This window comes from Nycticebus coucang, chromosome 22 (genome assembly GCF_027406575.1).
Source record: "Nycticebus coucang isolate mNycCou1 chromosome 22, mNycCou1.pri, whole genome shotgun sequence".
NCBI lineage: Eukaryota > Metazoa > Chordata > Mammalia > Primates > Lorisidae > Nycticebus > Nycticebus coucang.
In genome coordinates this window covers 19,052,650-19,076,801 of record NC_069801.1, presented here as the reverse complement: position 1 = coordinate 19,076,801, position 24,152 = coordinate 19,052,650, and the positions used below count along the sequence as shown (strand labels likewise).

General features: G+C 53.0%; 1 protein-coding gene across 2 annotated transcripts in view; it reads left to right on the top strand.

Annotated features, from left to right (window-relative positions):
* RUNX3 (RUNX family transcription factor 3) overlaps positions 1–24,152 on the top strand; it is a 63,097-nt gene that overhangs the window by 27,151 nt on the left and 11,794 nt on the right. Inside the window, exons 2-4 of one of the 2 annotated variants that reach the window (XM_053576121.1) lie at positions 7,255–7,532; positions 9,373–9,529; positions 17,693–17,797. In XM_053576121.1, the coding sequence (XP_053432096.1) occupies positions 7,255–7,532; positions 9,373–9,529; positions 17,693–17,797 (540 nt within the window). Of the gene's footprint in view, positions 1–6,816; positions 7,533–9,372; positions 9,530–17,692; positions 17,798–24,152 lie in introns of those variants that run through there. The other variant, XM_053576122.1, reaches the window with a different exon arrangement.

Genomic DNA, 24,152 nt, shown 5'->3' with positions numbered 1-24,152 from the left:
ATGACCGCTGGCCCTGCCACTCTCGGTGGCCATTGGAGGCGCATGAAAGACTGACTGTTCTCCACCGCATTATGCTCCTTTTTTATCTCATGCCATGCATACAGCACATAGTTGATTTCTTTCCACAAAGGGCTGTGCTTTTTTTCTTTTCCAAGGGCGACGCTGGAAAGCCATGTGGCTTTTATTGCTGGCAGGAATGTCTGAGGCGTTCCTTCACCACCACATGAAATGAAGCCCTAATCTTCATCTGCGTAAGGCCAAAGCCCCCAGTCTCCTCCAAGCCATTGGCCTCTGAGATTAATTAAAGCTTCACAAGGACTGACAGTCATTAGGACATTTGGGGGGAGGTGGAAAATCCCTAATGGGACCGGCTGGGCCCAGGAGCTGCCGGGTGGGTGGTGGGGAGAGAGGAGGGAGAAGGAAAGAGGAAGATACTGGGGTCAGAGTCAGTGGGAGGTAGCGGGAGGGGGAGGGGTCCAGACTCCACCCTTGGCCTAGGCTATGATCTTGAATGAGACCCTCTTCCTCCTTAGGCCTGGTTCTGCCAACATGATACATGGGGGTTTGCTTTGGTATTTCAAAGCCTTGTTGGGTCTGACATTGTCAAATTCTGAATCTTAAAAAAAGAAAATTCTGAATCTTGCTCATGATTCTTATGCCAGGATTCTAATTCTGTTCCTTAACAGTACCTTCCAACATCTGATTCTGGTCAATGTGTAAAGAGTGTAGTGGTCAAGAACTTGGGCTCCAGGGCTGGGCAACCTGGTTGGAGTCTTACCTCCATGGTTTCCCAGCTGTGTGACCTTGGGCAGGTTACTTACCTTCTCTGTGCTTCAGTTTTCCCACATATAAAATGGAAGCGATAACTGCACCTACCCCCATAAGAACATGTGAGGCATAAATGTGTATAAATGTGTGAGAGGTCACAGCCACTCAGAGGAGTCCTTTCTCCTCCTGCCTGCCAGAGTGGAAGGCTGATCCTGGAGTGGGCAAAAGGGTGTGTCACGTTCCCCTTGGGCTCCAAGATACCCAGGTCCCCCCACTCCAAGAGAAGATGCCTCTGATTTGATGGCTCTGCCAGGCAGATCTGTACCCACCCACCACTTTGGATGGAGAGTCCAAGGCACTATGACCAGCTGGCAGAGTGGAGACAGATCCCTGAGAACTTGTCTGAACTTTTCAGGTTCTGAGGCCCAAGAAGGGAAGCTCTTTATCCTCTGAGCTGGGTTTCTTCATCTCCAGAATGGAAAGAATAAAATCTCTACCCTGCAGAGGCACACAAGGATGAGTGAAAATTCCCACAGCGGGCATACAAAGAAGTAGTGCAATTATTGATCCTAGAACAATACTCGAGGTCAGACCAAATACTTGCCTATTAGAATTATTTCTCTGATTTAATAGATGACAAAAGTGAGAAGCACAGAGAGTGGCAGGAAGACCCCACCAAGTGACGGGACTGGCACCAGAACCCACTTCCCTTGGCTATGGGTGGAGCCTACACCCTCAGCTCCGCGGTGAGAGTGCTGGGATCATCTCTCTCTTCCAACCTGCCCTCGCCTTCTCTCCCATCCCTCCCTCTCCCCTCCCCAAGAGCACTCTCACCACCGACCCCCAGCACAGTGGGGTTGGATGGAGGGGGCATCCGTAGCTCTGAGCACACACAAGGGAACTGGTACCAGCAGTGTGCTTGGTGGGAAAGAGGGGCCCTGCGGGCTCTGGCCGAAGTCACAGTGAAACCCGCTGGGGGTCCGGCAAAGAGCTGGTCCAGCACCCAGAGGCACAGTGGAAGCATACCCCTGGCGTTCGGATGGGAACACTGGGACCTACAGTAAAACGCGGCGACTATGGCACTTCTGCTCAGGCGATAGGCACACAGGCACACTGGGGTTGCATCGGGCCTGGCTGGGAGGCGGCACAGGTGGGAACGTAGAGCCTGGGCTGGAGGAGGGCTGCAGATTCCAGCAGGACAAATGTCAGCCCCGCCAGCGCTTTAGGTCATGTCGGAGCTCAGTCCAGACCCTGGTCAGGCTTCATGTTCCCATCTGTAAACTGGGGACTGTAGCTTATCCTGCCTTCTAGCAGGGTAATTCTGAGGCAGAAGGACAGTGAGAGGTGGGTGGGCCTCAGCATAGGACCCTCTGGAGTGACCCTGGCAAGCTCTATACAGCCAGGGGATGGGAAGAGTCAGCTGATTTCCAAGTTCATGGCTTTTACCAGATTTTACCGCCTCCAGGTCCCCCACCGTCACAATCCCACCTTCTATATCTACACACCTTCCCATTCATTCATCCCAGAGGAGGACAGGAGCATGTGCTTAACCAAGTGGTGCTTTTAAATTCTGAGCCAGTGCTGGCTTTTAACCTGGCTCAGTCTTTCCTAGCCTGGCAGATTTAGGGCAATTTTGCTTTTCATTTAAATAGGCACAGCATCTCCACATAATCATTGGTCATTGGTCATCATAGGCATATAACAATGTGCATAAAGCACAGGGCACATGGCAAAACCTCAACAGACCTGTTACCCTCCTTCCCATTTTACCATCGGAGGGGTGCAGACCCTGGGCAAACCCACACAACTCCAGGCAGTATTTGGGTCCTAATGTCCTAACCACTGTGATCTCCCCACACCCCTACCTCCCCTCCAAATATGGCTGTCCTCTCCCCTGCCAAAAAAATAAAAGACCTCTGTAATTCCAGAAGCACACTTGTCCTCCTGCACATTCTGGATCCTTCCAGAGAGGAGAGACGTTCCCTGTGCTGGATTCTCTGGGGTGGGACCTCTCAGCCTTGCAGGAAACAACCATACAACTTTAATATGTTACCATTTTTCATTACTGTTTCTCACTAATATATATGTGTGTGTATATATATATATTCACTCATATATATATACTCATATATATTCAGAAATAGGAATGTAGATGAGTTCTAGTTTATTTAGCATTTTCTTTCTTTTTTTTGACACCAACAATTGATAATAACATTTTAGATAGGTGAAATACAATGCCACTCCCCTCCTAGAGGGAATCTCTAATGCCCCCATGGGGAGGTGGAGCTGTTAGAAGGGCCTCCATTGACAGAAAAAGAAACTGAACATCAGTATGGGACAGGAAGGTCCCCTTGAGGAGATGGGTTTCACCATGGACCCTCTGGAGTGGGGGTGTAGAGGCCAGACTGGGAGAAATATCAGTTCTAGGAGAATCCTCCGAGCTCTTCACTGGACTGGGCTCTTGTGAGACTGGATAAAAGAAACAGATGCCTGGGCAGAGGGAGGGACTAACAGTGTCTGCAGAGGCTCAGTTGTTTCTTAGGAAAGTGCCTGCCTTCAGGAAGGTGGGTAGTAGGTGTGGGCCAGTGGGTTTCCAAAGTGAGCGTCTATGAGCCTAGGAGAAGAGGAGTCATCAAGACCTGAGCTCAACCCTCCTTTGAGCTGTCTATGAGGAGGTCACAGACTAGTTCTTACTTCCCCCAGGTACCCACTAGGGGAACCAAAGAGAGAAGGACAACCGTGGTCTAGGCTCTGAGCCTGAAATAAGAATCAGACATTTCACAGATGGGAAGTGTCTGGGGAAGGGGTTTGCCAAGAAACCCAAACAAGGGGTGACAGGCCTTTTTTTCCATAATAATAATAATGACAATCCCCCATGAATGGAGTACCCCCTTTGTCCCAGGCTTGTACTAAAGCACTTTATGCACAATTTTGTGAAGAGGCCACTACTAGTACCCCTACTTTACAGGTGAAAGAAATAAGCTGAAAGAAGTTTTAAGCAATTTTCCCCAGATCACTGTGGGCCACAGTGAGACTGCAGACTCAACCTCCTTCTGCAACCCATGGGTCTCTTAGAAGTTTCTCTAGAGCATAGTCTGGCACACCTGGGGGATCCTCACTCTCCCTAGGAACTGATTGCTCCCTAGGAATCAAATCGTAAACTGGAAGCTCCCCTATCATGGAGACCTAAGCCAGCAGACACCTTGCTGCCAAGAAGGCACTTGGAGTTGGCTCCTAGATGCCCAAGAGAAGCAGACCCCTTCTCTGGGGCAAAGGCGCTGGCCGGCTGTGCCTCAGGTTGGTCTGAGTTCATCTAGCTCTGGGCCAAGGTAGGAGAGGGAAGTGTCTTGACTTTCCAACGTCCTTGTGGACAACTTAGGGTGCTCTTAGGTGGGGGGTGGCTTAAGAGAAAGAGGGCTGTATGCCCATGGGGTGGAGTGAAGAGGGAGAGGAGAGGACTGGTCATACCAGATGGGAAAGGGAGAGGATGTCCGTATGTCCCAGGTAGTGGAAGCTCTCCCTCTGCCTAAACGGCCAAAAACAGATGAAGTAGTTTTTGTCAGACCAGGATGGAGAGGAAGCAGATTAGCGATCGGTGAAAACTAGCTGGTCTGTTTGTCCCTCCAGAATGGGACAGGGAAGAACTGTGCATTTTTGGCAGGGAGCACCTGCTGGGTGAGAGGACGCAGGGAACAGAAAGTCTCTCTCAACCAAGGTGAGGAAGGTGACCTTCGGTTTGACCCAAAGTTATGGGTTGGTTCGAAACGTCGCCGTACAGATGGCGAGAAATAGGACGAGCCATCTGTCCTGAAAGGGCAGCTCCTAGGAGGCGGCCCGCAGCGCCTGGACACCGGGACCGCAGCTGGCGCGCATCTGTGAGCAGAGCCCAGCCCAGCATCTCCGCGGCTGGCGGGGCGCAGGCGCCAACTAGCGGTGGCTCCTGCTACTGCGCCTGCCCCGGCGGCCCCCGCCTCCCCCGCGACCTGGGGCAGGGGACCTAAGCGCCTGTAACCTCGGTCCCTAGGTTCCGGTGCCCACGGACAGCCAGCGGGCGCCCTCCCGAGGGTCGGAGCTGCGCTGAGTCCTGTGCCAGGTGCTGGGGGCCTACAAAAGCTTCATACTTTGAAAACCCCGTTTGTCAACCCTCCATAGGGTGGGAGAGAGAAATCGGGCGGAGGCACAAGTACAAGGAAACGATGCACCCCGAAACCACTCGATGAATCGAACCTGCAATCCCCAGAAGCAGCGGGTCATGGCCTCACAGCCGCTCAAGGGCAGCACGCCCCGGGCTCCAGGCCCTACCTGGCCATGATGCGGTGGGCTGTCCCCAGAGAAGGTACCAGAGGTCGGCTGTGACAAAAGCCCCATCTCTTGCTTTCCTCTAGTTTTTGGTTCCTGCTGCCAGCGCTTCTGGGGGTGCGCGGGCCTTGGTGATCTACGACTCCTAGGCTTAGGCTCTTTAAAAAGTCCAGTGAGGGACTCCGCTGTCTTTGCTTTGGAAATGACCTGAGCCGCTGACTTGAGGTTCCCAGGAGGGTAGGGGCCAGCTCTTCAGGTGGTCAGAATTGGGTCAGAGCCCGTGTCCCCTGGAGCCACGCAGGGCTTAATTTCGTTTGGCGACGACGAAATGGTGCGCTTTGGGCAGGGTGAGATCCAGGACAAGATCTTTCCGCTGCCGTAGGATCCTGTGCTTCTTTGCTCCCGAGGCTTGGGATTCGTCGTTTTGCACCTGTCGTGTATTGGCGACAACGAAAATCCAGGCCAATCTCCAAAGCGGCAGGGAGATTTAAGGCGCATTCGTTCCCCAGAGACCAGGGAGAGCATTTGGGGCGATATTCGGAGTGAACAGGGGTTTGTTCTCCCTTGTTCCCCTCCCAACGGAGCCCGTCCCTAGGCCTGTTCAACTGGTCTAGAAGGTGGGAGAGGCTGGGGTTGTTGGCAGTGAAGCCCAGAAGTGGTTAGGCTGCGCGGTTGGAGAGTGGGAGCGGGACCCCAGAGCCGGGGTAGCAGGTACCGCCTCCGCGAAGCTGTCCGCGTTCCTGCGGCGCGGCCAGAGCACTGGGGCCTAAGAAGACTCGGGCTTGGAGTCGCAGGGGCCACTTTTCAGACACACAAAGGAAGAAAATTCTCTCCTCTGGAAGCCAGGGCCCTTAGCTTTGCAGCCACTCTGCAGTTTTATTCTTGTCACTGACCTGCGTGCTGTTCCAGAACGCAAGACCGTGGTTAAATGTGTGGAGGGAAAAAAATCGGGAAAACGCGTTTTGCAGGTCACATCGTGGTTTTCAAAGAGCCATAGACTGCCACAACGAAGAAAGATGCCTCGAGGCCTGCATGATCCTGAAATTGTTTTCAGGGAAGAGGCGAGAGGAACGGGGTTGTTGATCACAGTCCACTGCGCGTCCGTGAGAGACTTCCGTCTGTTCCCAGGGTGGCATAGGGGCCACTAAGGCCAGGACCAAAGCAAGGATAGGAGCAGCAGAGGCCACGGGCTGGTCCCGATGGCCCGTGAAATCCCTTGTGGGAGCTCTTGGGTCAAAGTACTTTGCAGGGTGGTGCGGGGAGGGGGGGAGCGAAGATGAGTAACCTCTTTGGGGCTGCTCCCGGCGCCCTGTCCATAAAGTCCCCGCGGTCCCTAGGTGAGGGAGCCGGCGTCACAGACCAAAAGTGTCCAGAGTTCAGGGAGCCTGGCTGTGGGCAGAGCGGAGGAGGAGGGAAGGGGTTGCGGTCCCTGTGTCAGGAAGCCTCGACCCTGGAGAGGGCAGCAAGGGAGCTTTCTGTGGGGCCCGGACGTTCTAAACAAATTTCTAGCTTTTGCCCCGGGCTCCTGAACTCTCGGGGGCCCTGGGCTACTGAGCCAGAGCCTCCGACCCAGGGCTGACTCCGCGGGGCGGGGCCTTCCGCCCCTCCCCGTGGGGTGGCCTGCGGTGGGCCCGTTCCTCCCCCGCGAACGCCGCGGAGGTGCCCGCGATGGGGGCTCCGATTGGCTGCCCCACGCGTCTCTCGGGCCAGTCCCGCCCCCGCGAGCCCGGGGTACTAACCCCGCGCGGGCAGCCGCGACCCAGCCACTTGATTGTCGAGGATTTGTTCTGGGGCTGCGGCCGCCGAGTCGGTGGGGCGGCCGCGGGCAGGCTGCGGGCCGGGACGCGGCTGCGGCGGCCGCACAGCCCGCGCGGGCCCCGCCGCAGCCCAGGCAGCCTGGACCGCCGCGAAGGGCGGCAGCACGCGGGCCGCGCGCCCGGGATGCGGGACTAGCGGGCGGGCTGCGCGCGGCCGTCGGGTCAGCGAGGCCTCGCGGCGGGCAGGCCCCGGCGGTCGTTCCCGGGCGCCGCCCCCTGCGTCCTGAGGCCCGGGCCCCGCCGCTTCTGCTTTCCCGCTTCTCGCGGCAGCAGCGGCCGAGGAGGCGCCCGCGCCGGCCGCCCCCGGGGGAGCCGTGCCGCCGCCGCCTGCCCGGCGCCCTGACCGCCGCTGTTATGCGTATTCCTGTAGACCCCAGCACCAGCCGCCGCTTCACACCTCCCTCCACGGCCTTCCCCTGCGGCGGCGGCGGCGGCGGCGGCGGCGGCAAGATGGGAGAGAACAGTGGCGCGCTGAGCGCGCAGGCGGCGGTGGGGCCCGGAGGGCGCGCCCGGCCCGAGGTGCGCTCGATGGTGGACGTGCTGGCGGACCATGCGGGAGAGCTCGTGCGGACCGACAGCCCCAACTTCCTCTGCTCCGTGCTGCCCTCGCACTGGCGCTGCAACAAGACGCTGCCTGTCGCCTTCAAGGTGAGTGCGGGACCCAGGGCGGGAGGACACGGCGTCCCAGCTGCAAGAGTCAGGTCTCCGCGAGAAACTGGGGAAGGGACGTGCCCAGACCCTGCGGTGAGACCGTGGCAGCTGGGCCCGGCGCGCTTTCAGCTTTGCTGCATGTTCGGCCCAGGGACCTCGGCGTTCAGTCGCGGATGTGCCCCGCAAGATGACTTTTAGGGCTTGTCCCTCCACCTGGGCTTTAGGGAACCCTGCATAGGTACGCTGATGCAGAGAGACAGGTTAATAGGGTTTCGCTTGCCTACAACCCGTATCCCTTGGCACAGCCCTGCGGGCAGCCCAGCCAAGAACAGGACCACCAGGACCAGGGCGAGGACACCAGCAGTGGGGTTCGGAGAGTGAACAGGGCCTACCCTCCCCCGCCGGCACCGCTCCTCCTGCGCAGCTCAGAAACACTTCCTGCTCACACTCTCCACCTCGGGCTTCTGAAATTTTACACGGGGCGACTCTAGGCCGAGACCCAGGAGCTCTGCACACTAAGTGTGTGCACCGGGATGCCATCCCGGATGGTAGGCTCAGATTGGGGCGCCCCCACCCCTGGCAGCCCCCAGTCATTAAAAGGATCTTTTTCTCTTTGCCAGGGAGTAGGCGACTGTTTCATTTTCATTTTTTTTAAGGGGGCAGCAAGATGAAACGAAAACGCCTTGGTTTTCCCCTAAACCTCTCACAGCTGCGGTGAGAAAGGGCAGAGCAGGAAGGGCCGGCGGCGGCAGTGGGGGGGGGGTGCCCAAGGTGGCTGGAAACATCGGCCACTGGCAGCTGAGCCGTCCTTGCTCCCATTAAGACGACTGCAAATTGGAAAAAAGCAGGAGTGGCTCTTTGAGGTCTCCCGGGTGACATCTTAAAATACCAGTGGGGAAAATCTCCCGGGGAGGGGGGGAGGCCCGTGTGACTTTAATCGTCAGATCGGAGGTTTTACTGTCACTTGGAGCTTAAAAGGAGTCTTTGAAATTAAAAGAAGACAGGATGTTGACAGGAAATCTGGCCTTTTTAATCAGACCCCAAACATTTCTCCTTGAAATTTTTACCATCTGGATCTCTAGTCCCTGCACGCGGTGGCCACGTTTAAATGGCTGTTACTCTGTTTAGAATCTGATTCTTTTTCAAAAGGCATCTGCCTCTCCGTGCTCTTGGGGGTAGGAGGAGGGAGTGGGGAGACCCCTACCCTCATCCTGCAATTCCCAGCAGGTGCATCTTCCTGTTACCAAAGCTCCCCCTCACTTTAGGGGGTTTTCTGGACGACCCTTCCCAAAACCAGTTTGTTTTGTATTTTGCATGTTGTCTGCATAACGAATTCAGGCTCTGCAGACGCCAATAAACTGGGCCTGGGCCACATTTTGGGGCAAAATTTCATACCCCAAACGACTGTTGGATAAATTGAGTGAGGGTACCAGCCCTCTTACTGTTGTTGATAAGCTTTTTTAATTGGAAACTAGGTTGCTAGGAGCAGGTTGATTCATCTTTTACTCACGCCCAAGACAACAGGGGAACTGCATCCCACATCACAGTGACTGAGCTAGTTCATGGCTCTCTTAGATTCAATGTAATTGAAAAGATAATTTCTTGGGACACTGCTTAACTAGTTGACCTAGGATTTTGGCATGGAAGGTGGAGATTTCATCTGTTTGTTTTTGTTATATTTGGGGGAAGGTCTTTATTGGTTTTAAGCCTCTTCTCCACTCCTCATTTGAGAAATCCGCAGTGCGCCTGAGATCTAGGGGAGAGCCCAGCCCAGCCCTCCCCTCCTCCTGCCTCTCTGTCTTTCTAAGCTATCCCTCAGCAACCCCTTTGTCCTCAGGTGGTGGCACTGGGGGATGTGCCAGATGGAACAGTGGTGACAGTGATGGCAGGCAATGACGAGAACTACTCTGCTGAACTTCGCAATGCCTCTGCCGTCATGAAGAACCAGGTGGCCAGATTCAATGACCTTCGCTTCGTGGGCCGCAGCGGAAGAGGTGAGCTGGAGGGAGACATTAGCAGTGGCAAAGGTGGGGGGAAGGAAGCTGAGAGAGACGCCTTGGGGTCCCAGTGGAAGCTCCGGAAACAGGTCTCCCAGCCCAACTCTGTCTAAAATAGCCATTTGCAGTCCCTTAGGGTGTTACAGATCTCTGTGAGGATGTGAGGAAGGTTATAGTCTCTTGCCAGGAAAAGCCACAATTTTCTCCCAGTTTCTAGGATTTACTAATTCCTGAAACCTTTCATGCCACTCCTCTTGCCCAGTTAAACACCCAGCCTCACAAAAGATGCTGGAAGAAGATCGTGGATTAACAAGCTCAAAAAGGAAGCTTGTAGGTCTTTCAGCAAGTGGCTTAGCCAGTCTCCCCATGGGGGCAGAATCTCCCCCACACTCTGAGACCACCACTCCCCAGCTGTGGTTTCCCAAAGGCACAGTTTCACAAGCCCTTTGAGCTCTAGGTGGCTTAGAATAGAACTAATGCAACGCAGAAAGCTAAATGCTGGCAAAAACAGCCTGAAGGCTGCCATCTCCCATCCTACAAATACTGCTGGTGTGCCGCTCTGCCTGCCTGATTGACCTGTGCAGTAGAAGCAGGGGCTGTTGAGTGGGGGGCTGTGAGGAATTGAAACCTGTTGTCACTTAACTCCTGGTGTGAAATCCTAGCAACCGTGCCCCAGCAAATGGGGGCTTAAGGGTCCACTGGCCCTTTAAGACCAGCCTGCAGAGAAGTGGCATAGGGAGCTACCCTTCCCAAGCAGGCCAGCCTCCAGCTTTGTTAAGAAAGTAAGCCCAGCTCCCTCAGCTCCCCAACTCCACACAGACTGAAGCGGCTAAAGCAGAATTGTACTTTTCATCACCAATAAACAAGCCATTCTCAAGGTTTTAGTTCCCTCTGAGCTGCCAGCCATGCTCCAAACCGGGCATCTGGGCACCATTTTTTCCTCTCCAGCCGTTTGGTGTATACATACAAATGTCAAACATATTTTGACTTTTCAGCATTAATTAAAACCAGGGCATTATTTGCATGTAATAACTGTTTACTTGTTACTTTTTATGAAACTGAAATAGTTTACATTCTTTCAAACATTTCCTGTTCCTGTTGGCTCCCTTCCCCACGCACAGATTTCTTTCAAACGGTGCCCTTAACTGGTTGCAGGTTGATGGATGGAAAATGTTTGCTTTTATGAATTAAGCTTTCATTGCTGCTCCTAATTAGTCTCCAAGCCCCTTTGTCATCCCCAATCTCTCAAGCCCTTTGCAACTTAATTCCAGTCCCAGCCCTGCGTGGAGAGTCACCTGTCCCTGGTTGAACTGGTGGCCCTACTGACTGTGGGGCAGGCCGGGGCTGGGTCCGGCAGCCCAGGTGTGGGGGATACTACACTATAGTTGCTGCACCTCATGAGGCAGGCCGAAAGTGATGTTGGTCCAGGAGCCCAGCAATGAATCAGGAACTTGGTTTTCCTCCCCACTCTTTCACCTTGGAGGGGAGATGTAGAAAGAGAAGAGACAGTGATTCTCTGAGTTACGGAGACCTCATCTGCCCATTCTGTACCTTGAAAATGATTTTTTATGGTTTTTTTTTTTTTTTTTGTGGCTTTCCTGCCCACAGACCTGGGCTCCAACCCACAAGGCCTGTAAGGAGGGAGATGGCGTTCCAGTGCATGGCTAGCAGCCTGCCCTTATAGCTGGCAAAGCTAAGCCTGGGGTGGTAGGTCTTCCAGATACAGAAGGCTCTATGTACAAACCATTCTCACATCTGTCCTCTCATCATTCTCAGTGTTCCTGGGAGGGAGGGCGTGAACGATCTAAATACAAGTTCTGGTGTCCACAGAACTCTGGATGAAGTGTTCAGTGCTCTAAAGCTTACCACCTTTAAGAGCCAGGGCCCTAGAATCAACCAACCTGGTTTGAGTCCCAGCTCTGCTAGTGACTTGCAGGATACATTGGTCAAAATGACTTAACCTCTGCGTGCCTCAGTTTCCTCATCTGTAAAATGGGGCTAATGTATCTCCCTCGTGAGATTTTGAAGAGAATAAGGAAATTGCTCCAAGTATATCAATTGGCTCATATTGAGAACTAAATACATATTAGAGATTTTGAAGAGAATAAGGAAATTGCTCCAAGTATATCAATTGGCTCATATTGAGAACTGAATACATATTAGAGATTTTGTTACTTCAAAGCTTGGGACTGGAGGAGGCCTTTGAGGTCCCTTTGAGCGGTGACAGTCACTGATTCTCTGATTATTCTCTGATTACTATGCGGTTTGGGCGGGGGTGGGGGAAACCCAGAAGGTGTAAGCTGCTGAGTGGGAGAGGTGGAGGCGGCTAGCAGGGAGGAAGAAGGCTGCAGGGTTTGGTGGCATGCAGACACACATGTGCTGTGCCCAACCTGCTGATGGGAAATTCCCAGCTGAAAGGACAAGTCAGATTGACACCAACAATCTGGGCCACTTTAGGAATCAGGACACATCAGGATTTGGAACCCAGAGCCCTTCCCTGGCTCTCTCACTTCTTCCAGGGCTAAGAAGTCAGGTGGAAACTTCTGCTTTTTCCTCAATTTGTGGCCCTTGATTTTGTTGGGATTCCAGGAAGATGGCTTTCCATGGAAGATACCCAGTAGCTCCACAGGCTGAAGTGGTGACCCGAGACAAGGAAGGAAGGGGAGGAAAACCCGGACACTGCTGTCTCCTACAGTGATCAGGGCCCAGGTTCCCTTCCTGCCAGACACAACACCCCTTTCTTATAATAACTATTTGTTTGTAACAAGCCTTTTACTGTCTTACTTTGAAATGTATAGGTAACATAATTACGTACTTACACACAGTTTCAAAATCTATGTAATTCCATAGCTGTGACAGAAGAAAAGGAAAAATAATACAAATATGAACATGCAAATGAGGAGAGCAAGACTTCACGTCCAGGTGGACTGATGCTCCCTGCACCACTGTGGGGGATACTTAGATTCTGAATGCAGCCTTGCCATCAGTGCCATGATTTTCTGAAGTTACGGACAACTCTTAGCAAAGTTCTAAACAAAATTAAAAAAAAAAAAAAAGAAGACTTGTCTTTCCTTTTGGAAAAATTTAGTAGATGTTAAGTGTACAGAAAAAATGTCCTTGTTTTATGTAAACCTGAGTTAGGTTCGTGGCTCAGACACTTTAGGAGCAAGTGTTTGCCTTCCAGGAGGAACCAACTCCTCACTGCCCTGTGCAGTGCTGGACACTTGTGGCCCTCTCTGCAAACACAGTTCCCACCTCTGATGCCAGCAGTGCCCACCTGGTGCTGTTGACCACACGCCACCACAAATCCCCAAAATGCCCTCCAGCAGATGGCCACTAGCCTGGGCGAAGATGACAAGCCCGTGCGCTCCTGACCACTATCAACGGATTCAAAAAGAACCGTAGTTTGTGGAGAGAGATTCGGGGTGAGGTGTGTGGGTACAGGTTTGGGGAGACTGCTGGTAGGGGAAGAGATGGATGGCTTCTTGGCACCAAGAGGTTCCCTGAGACCAGACACATGCCCTCCCTTGCCCAGGCGGCTCCTATGGGTGGGGCTCACTGCATAGGAACCCTGGTGAGCAGCTGGGGTGGGGGATGCCGAGGCTGCAATGCTGGGCCTGGCTGAGCTTGATAGGTCCAGGGCACTGGGTACTGCAGGGGTAGCTATTTCCCAGACTTGGATTCCTCCTCCCACAATCTAGGTGCCCTTGGGGTGCCTGAATTTGCAATTCCTGGACTCCTAGCCCATTGCAAGTTTGCTGGTTTCTGGAAGGAGCCATCCACCTTCTCTGTCTTCTCAACTTTGTACTCCTAGAGCCTGAGAGAGATGGATAGATGGGTTTGTTGCCTCCAAACAAAGAGAGAGCTGGGCAGGGCACTCTGGAGGACAGCTTCCTCCCATCTATGGTCCCAGGGACCCTGCCTCCTAGGCTCCTTAACACCTGCCCCTCCCATCCATTCCTCCTCTTAGCCCCACCCCACCCCCTAATCCTAACTCTGACTTCTCTCCCCTTTGTGGGTACCTGGGAGGGATGGTGACAGGTCTGGAAACTGGGAGGAAGCAGGTGAGGAGTACTGGTGACCTCAGCGGTGGCATATGGTTTGCTACCTGGTAGGAGTGGGGGCTTCTCACTCTCCGGGAGCAGGTCCTTAGTACTGGTGTGGTGGGGCAGACTGCAGCCGATTCTAAACCTTCCTGAGCCCTCCTGCTCAACTCACTGCCCCTCCATGAGCCTCAGTTTTCCATAAAATGGGAGCAGCAATCTCTGCTGTTAATTCATTTAACAAATGTTTATTAAGCATCTATTATGTGCCAGAGGCTGTCCTAGGGGCTGGGGACACAGCAGTGAATAAGACAAAAATTGTGGCCCCAGAGAGCTTATGATCTAGTAGAGGGAGGCAAAATAAAATAAGTAGGGGGATTATCAAAAGCAATAGGTATTATGGGAAAATGCAGGCAGGCACAAGGCTGGAGACAGGAGAGAAGGGCCTGTGCTGCTTCAGACTGAGCTGCTTAACCTTTTCTTGCCCTGTGGCCCTTTGGACAGCATGGTGAAGCCCACACCTTTCTCAGAATAATGTGGTTTTTTTTTTTTTTTTTCTTTAAGATTTAAAATAAAATACAGAGGATTACTTTGAAAACCAATTCTATTAAAACAGAAATGTTAGCAAAATGTTTTCAAAGCATTGTGCGACCTGTTTCCTGTATTAAATAACAAGATCTAGCAATAGGACGAATGACGACCATGAAATATATTTAGAGAAATCTGTGACAACTGTAATGTGATATGTAAACATCTGTGACGTCTGTTGGCGACAAGGTCACAGGTATTGGCTGGTAATACCGCTGTGGTTTGTTGCCTAAGCATGCTGTTACTTGAGAGAGATGCTAAATTTCAGTTAGAGGGTAGGGACACTACAGTTGTGATCGCAGTTCACAGGCCCACTCAGTTCTGGAAAGCCAAGTTAAAAATGGCCCACTTTAGATAAAAGGAGCAGGGAAGTCCTTGCTGGGAAGGTGACCGTGAGACCTGCAGGACCCTTGGAGTCAACTGTCAGGTGCCGTTGTGGGCCAGGCTGCTGCTGCAGGGATCTGGGGAGTTGGTCCCTTGTGTCAGAGTCCAGTCCCTAGTGCTCCAGGCTGTGTGCCTAAAGTGCCCATCAGTGTGGCACCCCCAAAACCAAGGAGGTGTTGGAAAGTGATGGAAGGGACAGAGGCCCAGAGACCCCTGGTGAGGGCCTGGTTGGTTGGATAGGGAAGGAGTCCAGGAAGGAGGTGACTTCAGAATCAGGACAGGGAAGGAGGTCCTGGGAGTGAGTAAGCAGGGACCCTGAGGCCACCTGCTGGCATTTCCCTAGACCAGTGCTTGGCAACCTTTTTTATCTCACTGCACATTTGCACCTATGTTAAACTTCTGGGGCATACTTAAATTATGTTGATTTCTTTAAAAAGTTTTAAAAAAGAATATACTTACTGTGCTTTGAACTTCTTTCAAAAACAATTTAATTAATGATCTTTAAAATTTTTCGAGGTATACCTAAGATCCTCTCATAGCCCACTGGTTGAAAATCCCTGCCCTAGACCATTTTGAACTTTTTGTTTCCAGGGTAGAGTGGCCCAGGATTGAGGCCAGAGGGGTCCAGGTGTGTTCTTACCACCCAGGGCTCCAGGGGCAAGTGCCATTAGCTTTTCTATTGCTGCCTCAGCTGGCTGGATCAGGAAAAGACTTCCAGAAAGGCTCCTATTTCCCACTTGGAGCCACACCTCAGGGGCCCTTTAGCTTTAAACTCTCCCAGGCATCCCAGAAGCCCTTGAGTTCTTCAGCATGCCCCCAGCAGCCCGGCTGTTTTGGTTTTGTTCTAGATTATCCTGTTCTGGAGCTAGAAGTTTCACTCGATCACTTGGCCACTGAGCAGCCAGCTGTGCAAACAGAACCATAAGCTACTGGTCCCCACCCTGAGGTCCATGTCCTCAAGTGATGTGGGGCTAATGAAACCTGCCTGCTTGCTTTGGAGAGATGGGGTTGGGGGAACAGCAGAGGCATGCTCTTGGGCAGTCTCCCTCCGTAGCCCTTCTGGGCCAGCCCTGAGAGTACCGTGCACCTCCGTTGGCTCCTGCCCTCAGGGAGTTCCTGGGGCTACAGTTGGGGTCACAGAAGCAGAGAAGGGGAGGTGAAGTCTAGTTTGAGAGAATCAATGAAGCCCCTCCCCACACTCTCATATAGCAGGAGCCTTTGGGTTATAATAGAGCACAGGGTGACAGGAAGGAAGAAGATGACTAAAGATTATTAAAGCACTGAACATCAGGTTCCTCTTTAAAGAAAAGTCCTCCTCACCTTACGCCATAGCAATCAGAAAACCCCCAGGCACATCAGTGAATTAATTGTGGACAGCAGAGAAAATGCTGTTTGTAGAGACAGTGCTGTTTGTTGAAAGTAAGACTTTATCTGCTTTCTACTTGGAGAAACCTGTCTCAACATAAGAAGAATAAAAGAACCAGAGAGAGAATTGAAAATGAAAAACAGCTCGGGGCCAGAAAGTGAAATGAGAAGACCGCTGACCTGGGAAACTGATCATCCCCACGGCGACATGGAAAGTGTTAGCCAGCATGCTACATAGTGATTTTTTTTTTTTTTTTTTTTTGTAGAGACAGAGTCTCACTACTTTATGGCCCTCGGTAGAGTGCCTTGGCATCAAACAGCTCACAGCAACCTCCAACTCCTGGGCTTAAGTGATCCTCCTGCCTCAGCCTCCCGAGTAGCTGGGACTACAGGCGCCTGCCACAGCGCCCGGCTATTTTTTGGTTGCAGTTCAGCCGGGGCCAGGTTTGAACCCGCCACCCTCAGTATATGGGGCCGGCGCCTTACCGACTGAGCCACAGGCGCCGCCCTACATAGTGATTTTTAAAAGGCACTAAATCCTTAGCAGGAAAGTGTAAAAGAAAACGAAGCAATAATTTGTGTTGGATTAGGACGGATAATGACCGTGTCAGATGTTTCATTCTCACTAGTAAATGAAGAAAAGCAAACAACATCTAGAGAGTCTAAGAGAGCGTCCTAAGATGTGATCACAAAGGTGACGGGGCCCCACACTGCATTCGAAGAAGACATAATCTCTGGAGAGCTCACTCCAACACAGATCAACACCAGAAACTATGTCCCAGTTTCTCTGCTGGGATGAAATCACTCACTACTTCTTGGAATCTTTTCTAAGGAAATAAGCAGAGATGCAGACAAAGATTTTTATAAACAGAAAGTCATTTACATCTTATTTTAAATGGTTTTTTAAAGAAAGTATTATTTTAAAAGTTTTTTTTTCCCCTCTCAGGAATTTTGAATGGAGACTTTGGAGCCAAATGTCTATCTAAAAATAGAACAGGGTTCTGGAAATAACAGTTGTGTCTACAAATGAAAAGTCTGCAGCTCCCAAATCAAGTCTTTTTCCAACTCCAACTGTGCACACCAGAGAGAAATTAGCAACGACATAAATGCTCAAGAGTAAGGAGATGGGTAAATAGAAGATGGGGCTTCCATGAGCTGAAATATTTGCAGCCATTAAAAATGAAGTTTGTGAAGAAGTTTCAGTGACATGGGAACGTGCTTTTGATGTGATGTTAAATGAAAATTAAAACAAGATATGAAAACATATATTTTAGTACCATTGCAACCGTGTAAATACACATACCCATACAAAGATCGGAAGACAAAACACCCGAGCAGTAACAGTGTTTATCTCTAGCTGGTGGAACTATGTTTTTTTCTTCTTTTTGAAATACTTTCTGCGTTCTCAATTCTACAAAGATCACTAATTATTTTTGGAAAAGAAATAGGTACCCATCCTTGCTCCTCACCCCCAAATGGTGTGAGTCTCTGAAAAGAAGGAACAGCACCAAAAAAAAACAGGAAGCAGGGAAGAAATAAGCCAGGGTGGCCAGAACATGGGAAGAGGGAGGTGACAAAGTTGAGACCCCCGGGGACCTTAAATGATGACCACAGCAGCTGGAACTTTACCTAGAGCCCCTTTTCCTGCCCAAGTTCAAAAGGGAGAGACCTGCCCTTTCTAGAAAGTCAAAGGCTTCCAGGGGTGGGTAAAGGTAGGAAACCAGGGTGTCCTGGAAGCTCCAGGTGCCAACTGCCTGCCTTTATCTCCCATGCCCCCCAGGGAAGAGCTTCACACTGACCATCACTGTGTTCACCAACCCCACCCAAGTGGCCACCTACCACCGAGCTATCAAGGTGACCGTGGACGGACCCCGGGAACCCCGACGTAAGTATCACTGAGCCCCTGGGCAAGGCAGGAGGGTCTAGTGGGGGAGGGCAGCAGTGAGATCGGACAGGTGGCACTGGGTCCCTGGAGCCCTTCTGTGGGGAGGATTATGGTCTTTGGTTCTGTCCCCCTAAACTATATACCTGATGGCAAATCCCTAAACCCTCTGGGCTTAGCCTAGACCATGAGTGGCCGAGGGGCAGTGGGATAACAGGACCAATTTGGGGAACCTGCCTCACCATGAGACAATTGCCTGCTGGGACCAGCTGAGGGAGTCAGGAGGGGGAAGCATCTGGTGTGTTGGAGGGCGTTTGGAGATGGTGGTTGGTCCAGAGTTTCCTTGTAAACTCCTTTTGAGTCTTAGCTTGTGAGTTGCTAAAGTCATGCAGAGCCTGGGCACGCTGACCCCAGGGCCCACACAGGTGAGATCAGGACTGCAAATCTAGGCACCTGCCCTGTGCAGGAGTCCTGATCCCGTCTGGGTTTAGTTCCTTCTGCCCGCTGAACGCCCTGGAGTTTGCAGATTTGGGGCAGGGCCTCAGGTCTGTGTTCCCAGAGTGAATGAGTGAAATGGCCTCCCACCCCACCCCACCCCAAGACACTCTCAGCCTGTGTATTCAGAGCTGGCCTGTCCCTTTCTTTCTTTGCAAATGTGACCCTTTGCTGTTTAGAAAACCTTTTCATGCTTATCATTTCATGGGATCCTCCTAACAGCAGAGCCAAAGGGTTACCCAGTTCTGGTGAGAGAGAGTCCAGGCGTGAGGAAGTTGGGTACCTCGCGCAGTGCTGGGTTTGGGGGAATGCTCTAGGCCTCGGTCTTCTGGAGCCAGCCTTCAGTGCCTGGTCAGTTGGTCCAGGGGCAGGAGCACAACCTGCCTGTGTCTCTCCTCAAAGCCAAGGAGGCTCAGAACAGGAGTGTGGCCGTACCAGGGCAATGTCAAGGAGGAATGCTCAGGCCTGCCCTGCACCTGCCCCTCCCTACTTGGAAGTCAGGTGGGTCTGGCTCCCATTTGTCCAAATCCTGGGCCCATTACAGAGTCTGGCCACTTGTGAAGGCTTGGGGCTGGGTCCAGAAACCCTGGCAGTTTCCCTCCAAGGCTCTAGGGGTCACCTCTGCTGGCTCCCCGCGAGCTGCTGCACACATCCTCAGGCCTTGCAGTACCCAGCCAGCACCTGCTCTGGCCAGAGTCCTTTCAGTCCCTTCCCGCTGAGATCCGACAGACAGGTCCCTGTTCTTGGCCATAGGCTTTGTTACCCTGAGCAAGTAATGGCTCCTTTTTGGCCTCTGTTTTGTTATCTGTGAACTGGATCGGTGACCCCAGTGATGGCTGTAGCCATAGGCCACCGTGGTGCAGAGAGCAGATTTGGAGTCAGCCTTTCTAGCCCTGGGACCTTGGACAAGTCTCTGTGCCTCAGTTTCCTGATCTGAAAAAACGGTGTTCACATAAGTCAGCACCTTGTGGTGTTGTCATGAGGATTAAAGGCACTTACAGGGAGTGGGAGGGTTAGCAGGTGGTTGATCTGATCTACAGGTTACCTGGAGGGTAACCAGGATGATTATTTGCTAGGTGACCTTAGGCAAATCATGGACTTCACTGGACCTCAGCTCCCTCCTCTATGAAATGGATGATTCCACCTTGTAGCCCTGGAGATCAGGAGTGACAGACACATGGATAGTACTTGGCTATAGCAGATGGAGGGTCCTCATGAGTCAGTGGGTTGGTCTGTGGTGTTCTTTGGTCCCTGACAGCCCTGCTCCCCTGCACTCCCCCCACCACACTGGCAGATGGTCAGCCTCTCCTGGGAGCAACAGGGTGCTCCCATAGTAACAGAGATGCATGATGTCCCCACTGAAGGGGGTGACAGTCCTGCTCTGGGTCTCCAGGGGCAGGATCAGATGGACAGGAGCCACAAGTGGGCTCAGTGTGGGGATTCAGTGCTTAGGAGCCTCTCCAAAAGAGGGGTGCCATGCAAGGCCATGCAGGGTGTCTCAGAACTTGGTGGGAAGGTCCCAAGGCACCAGGCGATCCTGGCATCTCTGAGCCCTCCATGTTCAGCCCTGCCCAACCCATAGCTGCCCACCCTCCCCTGCTGGAGGCCCAGCACTGCTCTGGGAGCTCCAGGTTCAATCTCTTGTTTGCTTGTCTCTCCTGGGGACCCCCAAGTCTGAGATGGTCCCTTCCAAGGGTGAGCTGGTGGGTGAGGAGAGCACAGGATGAGGCAGCTGAGCCCAGAGGGAGCTGAGGCAGCAAGAGGGAAAGATGGAGGCTGGGTTGGGAGACCAGCAGAGGCCGAGGCCAGGCTTGCTATGCCACGTGAATTAAATGGCATCTTTCTCTGTGCCCTGGCAGAAGCCAGATCAATGATTTTAAAGTGACTTGTTCAAACAAAATCTAAGCAGAGCTGATAGAACAGAGCGGGGTGTGTGTGTGTGGTGGGGAGTAAGGTTCTATTGGTCTTCCCTCCTTAGCACCTGCTTAGCACTCCTGGTTCCCCCTGCCCTGAGGTCTGGAGTCCTTCTTACTCTGGGTTCCGTCTCCAGCCTGTCCTTCCCATCCGTGACCTTAGTACAGATCCTTCCCCTCTCCTGGCCTCAGTGTCCCCAGCTATAAGAAAGAAAAGGTCAGCTGAATAGCTGCTGGACACTGAACACCCCCTCTGTGCCAAGGCTATGCAAAGTCTCTATTAATTAATCCTCAGTGATCCCAGGAGGGGACAGAGGCCAGGGAGGCAAAACTTCCTGCCCAAGGTTAACTCCACTGCAGCTACCTCCACATGCTCATCTGAAAACTGGGAATAGTATTAGTGTCTGCTTTGGGCCCTTGTCGGGAGGGATAAGTGAGTCGACAGCTGCCCAGCCTACAGGAAGTGCCCGACAGCCCTCCTGGATTAGCACTGGCCTTTTGAGCTCCAGGGTTTCCTCTCCCAGCTTCTCCCCTGCTGCTCAACCCCCTACCCTGTGTGAAGTCTGAGCCTTCTGTGGGGTGGGCTGGGTGTCTGCGGAGCCCAGAAGCCGGCTGTGGGTTCTGTGGCCAGGTCGTTCCCCTCTGGTGCCCTGCAGAGCATGCCTGACCTACAGCCAGGTGGCCAGCTGGGTTTCAAGGATGGCTTGGTAGCTTCCTGCCTGTGTGGCCTTGGTTTCTGAGGTTCTCAATGCTGGTGTCCCTCAGAGTCACTGGGGGCTGCTTAAAATACAGGTTGCTGAGCCAGGTCCAGGATTCGGACAGGAGGTCATACAGTGCCTGGCAGTTCTGGTGTGGACCACAGTTTGGGAATGGCTAATCCCAGGTTCCAGGTTTAGCAGGTGCTGATACCTGAGGGGTTAGGACCTGAGTTCTTAACCCTCCCTGAGACAGAGGAAGGTGGTTCTGGCATCTTCCCCGTGGGCCCTTTCCTCCCCAAAATGTATGTGGAGCAATTTCAACAAATATTTTACTGGGCACCTACTGTGTCAGATTCTGTTCCACATGCTGAAGACGTCACAGTGAGCCCAACCAAATGGGTTCCCACCCGCGTGGTGTTCACACTCTAAGGTGGGGAGAGATGGTGAATAGTTTTGTCCTTAATCATGGTTCCCAAACCCCACCTGATCTCTGCCATCACCCCTCTGCCCTCCTTGCTCACCCAACTCCGGCCTCCCTGCCTCCTGGCTGATCTTCAAACCTGCCAGCCGCACGTCTGCCCCAGGGCCTTTGCACTGCTCTTCTTCTGCCTGGAACTCTCCTGCCCTGACACTCCAGGTCCGTGGGCCCTCCCCACCTTCCCCCCCCCATCCTTCCTGCTCTGATGCTGCCCTTAGCCACCTTCTACAGTGCTGCATAGTTCACTAACTTATTTCATTTATTATTCAGTTTCCCCTTGATCCTATGCTCTCCACAAGGACAAGGTTCTTTTCTCTCTTCTCTCTTTGCCAGGCATTGCTATAGACCCAGAATACAGGCAGGGGCACCTAATAGGGGCTTGATAAATACTTGATGAATAAATTAAGCAAGCAGATAATTAGAATTCCTATGAAGAAAAAGAAAGCTGGGAGAAGGGGCGGAGAGTGCAGGGGATGGGTCATGAGGAAGCAGGCCCTGAGAGGTGGCCTTTGGGTAGAGGCCTGAAGGAAGTGAGCAGACAGTCCAGAGTGGCTGCAAGGAGAAGTAGAAGTGACCCTAAGCCCACACCTGGACCTGGGAGGGTCCGGAACTTGCCACAGTTTCTTCCTTGGCTCCAGAAAGAAGCTGGAGAGAGACAGAGGGATGCCTGGGCTGAGGAGAGGCAGCTGTTCCCAGCCCCAGGCTCCCAAGATCCCCACACCCCCAGAAGTGCCCCCTGTGCTGGGGAGAGGCCTTGGGGAGCCAGGGCCATCTGCCTGGCAGGAGGGAAGGGGTTAACCACAGACCTCCCGGGTTCCCCTAATCAACCCCAGGCTGCTGGAAGCCCTATTCTCAGCCTCCCTGCCCGCTGGCCCCCTGCCAGCCTGTTCCCTGCCCAGCCACCGACCCAGCTTTCATCTGCTCACAGGGGGCCGATTCACAGCAGACCACCCTGGGCCAGCACCCGCCTGCGATTCCGCGAGGTTGTTAAGAGTCGGGTGTAAATCTCCTGACAGGCCGCAGAGCCAGCCTCAGGCCCAGTGCCCCACCCCACGGCTGGGCAGACAGTGGCTGCTGTGTCTGAGCCGTGGCCACACCAGGCGGCCAGGGAGCCTGCCCAGTGGCTTCAAACGGTAAAGAACCTGGCAGTTGGGCCTACATTGTCCCCAGCAGATGACACTGTCCCGTGGATCTGCCTAATTCTGCTTCGCCTTGCATCCTGCTTCTCCCACACCTGGTTGAGGCTGGCTGCTGAGCTGACCTCTTGCCAGCCAGACCTGGTGGCCAGGTGATCCTCTCCTCTCTTAGAGGTCTTGGGAAGCTGAGCACCTTAGAGTACACTGACCATTCCAGGTTTGCTTCTCACTGTGTAACCTTGACCCCCTGCCTCCACTTTTCCATCTATAAAATGGGGTGATAGTTACAGCCTCTCAGAGGATCATGACCCTTGGAGACAGTGTGCATGGCCCACCTGGCACAGGGCCTGGCACATCACCATTAAAATGGCAGCCACTCTGGGCGGCCCCTGTGGCTCAGTGAGTAGGGTGCCGGCCCCATATGCCGAGGGTGGCGGATTCAAACCCGGTCCCTGCCAAACTGCAACAACAAAAAAAAAATAGCCGGGAGTTGTGGCGGGCGCCTGTAGTCCCAGCTGCTTGGGAGGCTGAGGCAACAGAATCGCGTAAGCCCAAGAGTTAGAGGTTGCTGTGAGCCGTGTGACGCCACGGCACTCTACCCGAGGGCGGTACAGTGAGACTCTGTCTCTACAAAAAAAAAAAAAAAAAAAAAAAAATGGCAGCCACTCTTGTCACAGGGGCATATGTTGGGCCAGTACAGAAGTAGAGGGGTGGCCCTGATGGCCTGTTGTTCTCTCAGAATTACCAGGAGCCTGGGGTGGTGGGACCCCATGCTGGCCAGGCAGGTGGTGATGAGGGTGGCCCTTGGAATGGTGATGAAGGAGGCTCCAACCCAACACCCACTCTTAGTCTTCTAGTTTCTGCACGGTTTGGCCCTGGCTGGACCCTGGCATTTCTGCTCCCCCACTTTGGCCCTTATCACATAGCTGTGAGGTTGGTCACCCCTACTGTATAGATGTGTGGAAGAAGAGTAGTTTGCCAGGGGTAGATGCCAAGTCAGAACTGCAACCCAGAACATCTTCCTTAAAGGCCAAGGTCTAGAGAGCTGTTTAATTCTCAAAAGCTATCCTTACCCTTGGCAGATAGAGCAAGTGATTCTCATTTTATCGGTGAGGCAACAGAGGCCCAGAGGGAGAGTGGCTTGCCCAAGACCACTGGTGGGTGAAAGCCGTCTGATACGGCCTTTGGTCCACTGGGCCCATGGGAGGGGCAGGCTGGGACCTGTCTCATGTGAGCCCAGCACTGAAACCGGTAGCAGCTCTAGCCAGACCCCGTGGGCCAGGGCAGGGCCTTCTCCAGGTGCTCTCCCTACCCCTTCTCTGCCCTCCAGCACATCAGCAACCTGGAGGTTAGACACTATGGTAACCACTTCACACATGTGGAAACTGAGGCCCAGAGGATCCAAGGCACATGGTAGGTTAGAGCAGGGGGTAACTGGAGACTTGGACTCTCAACCCTGACCTTCAGAGCAGGGCAGGGCCCCTGGGGGGGTCCCCTGAGACCTTCTCATCTTCTTCTCCCCACGCCCAACCTTCTGGTCAAGCACACAGAGAGCACCTATGTGCGCTGGCCTCAGCGGGGCCCTGATACCTGTTGTGGAGCCCCTGACTGTCAAGATCCAGTCCTTTCCTGAGAGAT